We start from the raw sequence: 10336 nt of genomic DNA, 5'->3' as shown, positions 1-10336 counted from the left end.
TTGTGCTTGCAAAGTGAACACTTCAACACCTGAGTCCCTTGTTTACTTTTAGCAAACATTTTTTGAGAATGTCATGTGTGAGGACTGTATTTACATCATTTCCATCCTGTCTGAAATATTCCACTGGCAGAGACCATCACAGTGGGGATTTATGCTTAAGTGTGGGGATTTTGGAAAGATGCTTTCAGTCCACAGCATTCATTTATCCAAAGAACCCTGTTCTTATCCATCTGTGAGGACACACATTGCAGGGTGTAACACACACACACACACACACACACTACACATGAACACACACTGCACATGTACACACACACACACACTTATGCACACATACACATTCATCTTTTGAGACAAGACTTCAACATAGCCCTCTCTACATAGCCTCTGTTGTCCTAGAACTCTCTATGTAGCCCAAGCTGACCTCAAACTCATAGATCTGCCTGCCTCTGCCTCTCGAGTGCCAGGTAAATATTGGCTGTGACTCCTGATAAGAACCACGAACTGTTGTCCCCAATTCCCAGCTTCCTGCATCTTCAGGGTGACTTCTGAGCCCACAAGGGTTAACACAACACTTCATCCTGCCAAACAACCTCAGCCTCCATGGGATGTGTGGATGGGGGGATAGTCAGACCATTTCATATGAAATAGTAATGAGAAGAATATTTTAAATGTCCCACTTCTGTGCCTTTTTTCATTAATGGGGGGAGGCGCTAGAAGCCAGAGCACGACTTCGCTCAACATTTCAGGTCACTGACTCAGAAAACACTAACTACTGCAACAACAACTTGATTTATCTCATTTATTGTCAACATTTTCCTCCAGCCCAGTCACTTGCTTATTTAGTAACCTCCCACTTTATCTTTTACAAAGCATGCAAGGAAAATAAATGGTTGTCAGGTGGTGAAAAACATCAAATCTAACACGTGAATGCTGCAGGTTCAACTCTACCCCTACTTTACATCTTATATGTATAACTTGAAGAGAGTGGTTCAGCTACCTCCATTTCCCCTTTTGAAAACGCAGTTCTCTCCGTGAAGTTACTTGAGTTTACCATGACAACACACATATCCAGTCAAATGAAAACTTTCCTGCTGGTGTGTGATTTGGGATGCCCAGATACATATAAACTATTTTAGGTCATTGAATAATAAATGCTTTTTGCAGAGAGAGAGAGAGAGAGAGAGAGAGAGAGAGAGAGAGAGAGAGAGAGAGAGATGCTCTGGAATATCTGTCTAAAGTTAACAAGTAACTTCTGAGTAAAATCTCTGTCACCTTTTAGATTGATTTCTTTTTTAGAAAGGAGAGCAAGTGACGGGCATTTCACTGGCATCTCCCATGGGCTTCTGCTCTTAGACAATAGCAGTAGAAACTGCTCTTGCCTAATGATATTCTTCTGTTGGGGTAAAGCCAGCATCAAGAACAACACACCCATATCATCACTCTGAATGCAACCCAGTGGGCTGGTGGGCTGCCCCTCCCATCCCTGAGACACCCCTCCCACCCCACCCCCTATTCCTACTCCCCACTGCTAGCTCCAGAGTTGTCTCTCCAGCTGGGATTTATGTAATAGGAAGGTCCCTGGAACACGCCTTGGAGCCAGCATCGGTTAGGCCTGGCTGAGATCCTCTCTTTCTCTAAGCCTAAAAAGATGGAAACATCTGGCAGCCATACGGGTTGCTCATCTTTGCACTCCTGGCCTGAGAACGGACAGATGAGTCTGGAAACACAGGGAGTCAGATAAATAGCACAGCTGACCGGCTGTGGCCTGGTGGGTTCGTGGAACAGAGAGAAAGAAACTCACGCAACCCTAGCTGGCTCTTGAGGCTGCTGGGGGGTCAGACAGGAAGAACATGTGGATGTCATTGTGCTGCTCAAATGCTTCCCACAGGAAGGACAGCAATTTTCTTGATGCCAATTTCTCTCTAAGTGCCAAGCAGCCTTCCTGTCTCACTGCAGAGGTCGCCTTGGCATGGTGCCCGATGGAAGAAACATTATGCAGGGACAGCACAGAATCTTTCACTCAGGTCCACATCAAAATACTGTTTTCCCTCAAGCATGTTCCCTTCCTTTCTCTGTTGTTCGTTCCCATCACTTCCCGCTCACCTGTTTCCATGTAAGCCCCTCACACGCCAGCCCCGAGAAGCCCAAGTACAGCAAAGGAGGCACGGAGTGTAAGAATGGAGGCTCCAGGCTCTCCTGCATCTTCCTTGCTCTTGGATGAGATGGACAGACTTGATGGAGAATAGTCACAATAAAGTCACATGTGTTAATCTTTTGAAGTCTCCTCTGATTGTAGCCTCTTCCTTAGGGGGTTAGCTTTATCTAAGCACTACAACTAAAACTCACACTGATTTCCTATCTTGTGCCCATCTGAGATGTGGAAATTTCTTCTTAGATTTTTTTTTATTTTTTTAGTGTATTCATTCACAATTTCAGGCATCTCCCTAATGTACTTTTATCCCACTCTGCCTCTTCCCATGATCTTCTCTTATGACTTCCTTGTCCCCTCCTACTTTCTTGTCTCTTATATGTATGTGATTCATTGTATTCAATTAGAGTTGCTTGCTGTGAATGGGGGGTTATTTTCTTGAGCAAGGGCAACTTACCAGCAGATATGCCATCTGAGGATTATGACACCCCTTTCTCAGTCAATAATTAGCTGCCCATAGCTCCTCAGACAGGAGTGGGGCCTCATGACCCCTCCCCCATCATGGATGGACTATTGATGGGCCCTGTCTTCTACAGACAACCAATGCTGCTGCTAGTTCACAGTGCAACAGCCATGTTTCCAGGCACATATTCACTTCCTTCAGAGGATGTGAAAGTTGATTCTTCCCACAGGTAGGCTGAGCAGCTACTCTAGGCTAGGGCTCTCTGTTATGCCAGTGCTAGTCTCATATAATTTACATTTCCTGGACATCCAAAGGCACAGACAAAAGGTGTTGAACTTACAGCACAAGCTGAAATGCTCTGAGTAGAAGATTTATCTTTCAACTAGCTGGCTCTCCAGCACCAAGACAGGCCAGTAAAGGCCATCCACAGGGAGTTTTCCTGTTTATTAAAAAGCACTTAGGTTATTAGAACAAATTGGAAAGCATCCACCAGCAAGGTCAAGTGACCTGGAAAGTCAATTAGGAAGAGATCAGTATCTGGAAGATTGATTTTTCTATTTTTAGCCAAATTTTTTACAATGAAAACTAATTTTTAAAGGCAAGATTCCACAACAGAAGAAAAAAATCTTCTGGTAAGAAAAGCCTTGGTCGTTTAGAGCGATTCAATGTGAGGACTACTGGTTTGCATGATTGGTGGCCCGGCATCAATGTAGATGACCTTGAGAAAAGAAGTTGAGAGCACCATCTGAGGAAGGCAACTGAAAAGAATGATTCGTAAGCATGAATATAGGGCAAAAGCAGAGTGCCCCAACTCGGACACTGCTACAGAGAAAACAAATCCCATGGCAACCTTACTTCTTTGGAAAGGATGACTTTACAGTAGACTGAGAGGCGGTCAAGCCAGGTGCTACACAATTTTACTTAATTAGATCTCCTCTCCTCTTGGTGCTACCATTTTTGTCTAGTACAGACGGGATGAGGAAGGTAGGAAGGGGAAGTAGAATATAGCAGTTCCACTCCAGCTTCCTGCCCTGACTCATTACCTTAACACATATTGAACCTCCACTCCACCAGGGGGCAGGCTACACAGTGCAGCTCATAGCAAGAGACAAGGCAGGCGCAGGTAACAAGAAAAGCTGCATCCATAGTAGACCCAAAGTCGATTCCCTGTTAGACACTCTCCTCATGAAGGCTGCCAGTCTCAGCTTTCCTGGACATCCTCAGGCCCAGTATGTTCTCCGTGTCAAATGGATGGGATGCCAGGTAGTTCTTATACACCCCGTCAATCAGCTTGGCGGCATTGTTTCTGTCAAACCAGCAGTCTACCTGCTCTTGCCCATTATAAATCTTCCTTTGCTTCCAGACCACTGGAACTCGGCGTCCTTTCACCTTAAGGACAGCCTCAGGAATCCCTTCTGTCTGAGCAAATGACTGACCACTAAGATTCTTGTTGTACACTGCAGGGGCTTCTATGAGTTTGGCATCCTGATTCAGGAACTGACCTGAAAGAGGGGAAAAAAACTGATATAAGTAGAATGCAGACAAGAGCTGGTACCTAATGTTGGTGGTGTCAGGAGCAGGAGGGTTTTTCATGGACCACTGTCCTAGGCTAGGCCCTCCCTGGAGGCATTCATTTATTTCCCGGGCTTCGATGAAACCCGTGCACGTATGTCGGGAGGAGAGAGATGAGATTCTCCTCATTGTGGTCTGCCCCTTCTGGAAACTGTTCATTTGCTAATGCTGAGACAACAAATAGTGTTGGGGCAATCTTGGCTAAATTGGGAGGACAGCATGGTAGCAGATAAGTAGGACATAGAGCCATGCCCTTCGTCTCCTCTCCTCGGCAACAGATTCCCCTCATACCATTCACTTGTTATGTACTGGGGGTAGAGTAGTGGAAACAGTCGGCTCAATTCACCCCTGTCACTCAGCCTCAGAATTTTCCAGGTCAAGTGAGGGCATTGCTCAGGCCGAGGAAACATGGAGAAAGAGGTTATGCTTGGCAGCCAAACACAATGAAACACACCAAGCTCAAGTGCCAGGAAATCCTGCCTTCTAAACCAAGCTTGAAAGTGACTCACTCTTTATTTTGGGGCAAAGGGCCCAAGTGAGATTGCACATTGAAGAAGGCTAGCCAGCCAGAGTGGCCTGCCCACTGCTCATAGCAATACCGATGACTCCTAAGAAAGGCATCCACCTCTCGTGCTAAGTGCTGGGCTGCCCTGGATCTCCTTCTTCTCGTGGAATGGCAAGAAACCAGCTCTGTGGATGACTGCTTCTCATCTCTTTGAGCTCTCAGAAGTCTAATGAGAATTAGTATATAAGACCCACTCATGAAACAAGTACAATTTTCAGGACTAGGGAGATGGCTCAGTCAGCAAAGTTCTGGCTTCAAACTAGTGAGGACCTTAGTTTGGTCTCTGGAACTCATTATAAAGCTGGGCATGGTGGCATAGGTTTGTAATTCCAGAGATGGCTAGGTGTGGAGTGGAAGAATCCCTGGAGTATTATGGGCCAGCTAGTCTATAACTATATAGTTCTACGTTGCCTCAAAAATATAAAAAAAAAAAAAGTGGAAGGCATCTGAGGAACAATACCCAAACTTGTCCTCTGACCCCCACATGTACATGTACCCCACACATACATGAACACACACACACACACACACACACACACACACACACACACACACACCAAAAAAATAATTTAATTTTCACATGATGTGAAGTTGGGCTTTCTGCAGGTGAAATTCTGGCATCTTTGTCAACTGTAGATTGAAAATTCATGGGGGAGCATACACTGATACTGAACATATGGACTTCCTTCTTGTCATTATTCCATAAACAATGCAGTACAACTACTACTTGCATAGCACTAACAGTGCTTTTGGTATGGTAAGTAATCCAGAAGTTATTTTTAAAAAGAAGGAAGAATGTGAATAGGTTTTATGAAAATGCTGCATGTTTTAGACAAGGGACTTTGAGCATCCTTAGGTTTTAGTGCTCTTGAGAGATCCTGGAACTACATCCCCAGAAGGTGATGAAGGATAACTGGACACAGAAGGACCATACTCCCACTGTAATTTTCTGTCAAGCTCATAATATTGGCCACATGAACTTTCTTTTAGGAAACCCAATTCTATCCTTGCATCACACACTGAGCATGGGCAGTCACCTACCTAACAGGCCATGGCAATTGTTGGAAAGGCCTTTGCTGTTGGCAATATAGAATCCAAGGTGGTTTCGCTGGAAGGGTGCTGGATTTTTGTAGAGGTGAATGAGGATGACAAAGGCAATGGTTCCCTGGATGGTGACAGTGACATTGGCATTGGCAGACACTGACACCTCAAGTCCCCGACTCCCTACCACCACACTCTGGTTGCAAGGAAGGACCAGCCTGTCTCCTCCATCCAGGATGACCCTGTTTGGTGTGATCTCAAGGTAAGATCTCTCTGGCCGGTTGATGAGGATGGTGATGGTCCGGAAGTATGTGCGCTGTTTCTTGTGACCATTTGGAGGTGCTGGGGCTCCAATAAGCTCTCCATTCACAGTCACACCTCAAAGGCCAAGAAGAGAACAGAGGTTAGAAAAGCCATGTCCATTCTCCAGCTAAAAGCATATGTTATGGTTTGGGTTTGAGCTGCCTCTCCCAGGGCACATGGAAAGAGGACTAATCTCTCAAATGGTAGTTCTATTTTAAGAGCTATTGGAAATTAAGAGGTAGAGGCCAGCTGGAGGGAACAGGTCACTTGGGAGGTGAATCCTGGGGAGTATCCTGTGCCACCCTACTGCTTCTCTGACTCTCTACTTCCTGTCAGCCATGATATCAGCTCCTTCTGTCCCATATGTCCACTACTATGATTCTTTGCCTTTCCATGGGCTCAGAATTGATGATGCCACTTTATGATCTCTGACATCAGGACCCAAAATAAATCCTTCTCCCTTAAGTTTTTGATGTCACACATTTTGTCATTGATACAGAAAGCCATTGATAGTATCTAATGAATGTCCCTCCACATTTCTTATCTCTGTATCTATTACTAAGACTGTTGTCTGAACTACAGCTTGGGCCACTTAGTGGTTGCTGACTGAGTGAGTGAATGCATGAAGCCATGAATGAGTTTCCTTCCATCTTCAAATATAGGAATATAGGAAGGAAGATGTAGGTTTGGGTCAAACTATCATAGAAAGTGATTAATAACTTCATGTACTTTTATTCTTGTGGCATTCTGGTGTCTGCTGGTGTGGTTCTGATAGGTACCATGTCTACAAGATGTCAATAATCGTAACTTAGATCCTTTGATGTTGCTGAGCAGGATTCAAAGTTCAAATGCTTCCTCCAACCACTGCCATTGTCTGAAGACAAAGCATTCAAAACATGAAGGATGATACACATTCAAACCTTTTCAAGCTCTTAAGAGCAAGCATCTTCAGGGAGGGATATGGTTTAAAAGGCAATACCAGCTGCCTTTTAAAAGAAAAATACTACAGATTTAACACTGAGGCTAGAAAGGTCTACGTAATAAGATCCTGGGAAGAGACTCTCAAAGACAGATTATCTATAATGGGTTAGCCCAGGGACATGTCTGCAGGATGTTGTCTTAAGCTGATTGATGTAGGAAGGCCCAGCCTACTGTGGGCAGCACATTCCCTAGGCAGGGGTTCCTGAACTGTGTAAGAGTAGAGAAATTTCTTTCTGTGCTTGACTGTGGATGTGATATGACTAACTTCTTCAAGTTCCTGCCTCTTTTACTTCCTCTCAGTAATGAACATAACCTGGAATTATGAGATTAAAATAAGCTTTTTCTCTCCAGGTTACTCTGTTTCAGGGTGTTTTAGCCCAGCAACTGAAATGAAGTGAGGACAGCCTGCAAGAATACAATCTGCTAAAGGAGATCAGGGATCAAACTTCATGTAATCATATCACAAATGCCACCTGAGGAGGTTGTTTATAATCTGATTTGCCGAGACACTTACTGCTCAGTACCTAACAATACTAGAAGGTAAGTGCCAAAGCCAGTCCTCACTCTGCTGGGCTGCATGGCTGTCCACATGGCTGTCCCCAAGCAATGCTGCCTGCATTGTACTCATAAAGCATTTTCAGTGCTAATTTCTTTTACTTCACCTCTCTATAGACCTAAGGTGACCTACCACCAGAGCTTCTGAATGGAAAGACATAATGACAATACGACGTGATAAATTTCTACAGCACTTTAGTGTTCCTATCCATGATTCAGTTGAATCTACTATGTTATAGTCCGTGAGACAAGCAGAGTATTTCAACCTCCATTTTACATGATGGATGCTTCAGCTGCTATGGTGCATGCCCAAGGCCACACAGGGTATAAAGTAAGGGACTGATGGTGTGCCCAGAAACTGTATAGTTTCTTTACCAATCATCACTGGTGCCTGCTGAGCATCTAGGATGTTTCTCTTCTATAACTGGCCATTCACCTTTGGCACAGAGAAGGAAATGCCTCATCCCTGGGCTGTGTCCAAGTACCACAAGAGAAGATAGAACTTACCAGAGTCCAGGTGATCAGAGACCAACCGTAGGATGTCCCCAGGTTCTCCATCAATGTTAAAGCAGACAGTGAGATTGCTTAAGGGGAAATCCACAACAAAATGGGGATCACCATCCACTACCAAAAGCAACAGAAAAGACAAGTAAAATGTTTATTGACTAAATACTACTTTATGTTATCAGATGATCACTTCTTTAATCATAATCAGAGGGCTGAAAAAAAGAGTGTTCTCAATTCTAAATGAGAAAAATATACAGAAGTGTAATGATGGCCCTGTAGTTACCCAGTTTGCACATAGTGAGGGTGCACTGCCTTCAGATGCCATGGTATCTCCATCATACTTCAGACAACTAAGCATTGAGAGGTAAGATGATACGCAAAGAGAAGGGAGATGGTCTACACATTTTCAACTACTGTGGAGTTCAACTTCCCATGTGGATATGCATATCATTTTTTTTTGTCCCTGAACTTCCTCAACACAGAATGAAGCCCCACAGCTGGAGAGATGGCTCAGTGGCTAAGAGCACCAGTTGTTTTGCAGAGGTCCCCGGCTCAGCTCCCAGCACCCACATGCAGGCTCACAACCACCGCAACTCCTACTCCAAGGAATTAGACACCCTCTCCTGGTCTCTGTGGGCACAGCATGCAAGTGGTACACAGACAAAATGCAGGCAAAATGCTCAAACTCATAAAACAAGAATAAATAAATCCTAAAAGAATGAAGATCTTTTCTTGACTATGCCAAGAGTTCCACGGAAAATAGTCCTTTGCCAAGTGTGCCCAACCCTCATCCTCAGGATAGGTATGAATCAGTACAACACAAAATTTAAGCTTCCTTAAATCATTATGGAATTTTTTCAGTGAGTATGCAGATTTGTATGTGTGGGACTATGTATTTTCAGTTGTGGCATAAGTGTTGTGTCTGTGTACATGTGCAGAGACCAAAGGAAGGCATGGGGTATCTCTCTCTATTATTCTGCCTTATTCATTAAATCTAGAGCTAGGCTGACAGCTAGCAATGTCCCTAAGTTCTTCTGTTTCTGTCCCCATGGCACTGGACTTACAGGTATGAATGTGGCCAATCTGGATTTTTACACAGCTGCTGGGATTCAAACTCAGGTCCTCACACTTGTGCAGCAAGTGCTCTTACACTCTAAGCCATCTCCCAACCTCATTATGGATTTTGTTTACCTTTTTGTAACCCACTTGTAGGTTCTAGAATGTAAATTTTGTAGGTTACAATATCATGCCACAATGTTGACAGGCTGGACACTCCTGCTACACAATCTCATAAGCATACAGTGTAAGTTGCTTATAATACTTGGCACTCACGGTGGAACTCAAGTTCAGGCAGTGACAGGTAGAGCATAAACATCACTAGAAAGCCTAGTGGTACAGTTGATGATGGTGGTGGAAGTCTCCCTTTTGGCTCACACAAATGGGACTTTAAGCCTCAGCCCTATTCTTTGTCTCTTCCAGTTTCTGAATCTGCTGAAAATAAGCAGCAGACCCTCCCAAGAGTCACCCATAGTCTTATTCCATAGGACATTCAGCTTCTCCCTGTCTTATACATAAAACAATGTGATTGGGAATACCTCTCTGCTTTGTGGACATGCAAATTGTGTGTGTGTGTGTGTGTGTGTGTGTGTGTGTGTGTGTGTGTGTGTGTGTGAGTGTGCGCGCGCACGCGCGTGCGCCTGGAAGAGTTTAGTCTTTTGAATTTGCAAGGAAATTCATGTCTTCTCTGTGACTGCTGAACCCCCCTTCCCTCCCTCAGAAGACTTTGAAACATCCGGCAGCTCTCCCTGTGAAGTGCCTCAAGCCCCATGTAAATGGCAACAGAAAGAAATACAAGGTAAGGACCGGTGATAGCTCAATTAGTAAAGACAGTTGCCTCCCAAGTCTAGGGGCCCGCCTCCAATTCCTAGAAAGCCTGCCTTCAAACAGCAGGTGTGGTAGCCTGTGCTTTTTAATCTCAGTGGTGGTGAGACAGGTGGATCCCCGTAAGCTTGATGTCAGCTACTTTCCCTACTTGGAGTTCTGAGCCAAGGGGAGACCCTGTCTTATTTAAAAGGTGGAAGGTACCTGAGATATGAGGCTGGAGATTATCCTCTGACAGATACACACATGTGCACCCACCCACCCACATATGATCATATTACAGAGGGGAGGAACACAAGGCATCTGTTTTGATGAT

The 10336-nt window shown here is 44.5% G+C and overlaps 1 protein-coding gene across 1 annotated transcript in view; it reads right to left on the bottom strand.

Annotated features, from left to right (window-relative positions):
- Positions 1-787: 787 nt before the first annotated feature.
- Itih5 (inter-alpha-trypsin inhibitor heavy chain 5) overlaps positions 788-10336 on the bottom strand; it is a 98874-nt gene continuing 89325 nt past the window's right edge. Inside the window, exons 12-14 of the mRNA XM_027405135.2 lie at positions 8140-8256; positions 5794-6171; positions 788-4117 (exon numbers count right to left, since the gene is read on the bottom strand). Coding sequence (XP_027260936.1) covers positions 3786-4117; positions 5794-6171; positions 8140-8256 — 827 coding nt within the window. The 3' untranslated portion in view covers positions 788-3785. The remainder of the gene's footprint in view (positions 4118-5793; positions 6172-8139; positions 8257-10336) is intronic.

The sequence above is a fragment of the Cricetulus griseus genome, chromosome 3 (assembly GCF_003668045.3).
Source record: "Cricetulus griseus strain 17A/GY chromosome 3, alternate assembly CriGri-PICRH-1.0, whole genome shotgun sequence".
Classification (NCBI taxonomy): domain Eukaryota; kingdom Metazoa; phylum Chordata; class Mammalia; order Rodentia; family Cricetidae; genus Cricetulus; species Cricetulus griseus.
Note: the sequence above shows the minus strand (reverse complement) of the source record. Positions and strands in the feature narration are given on the sequence as shown.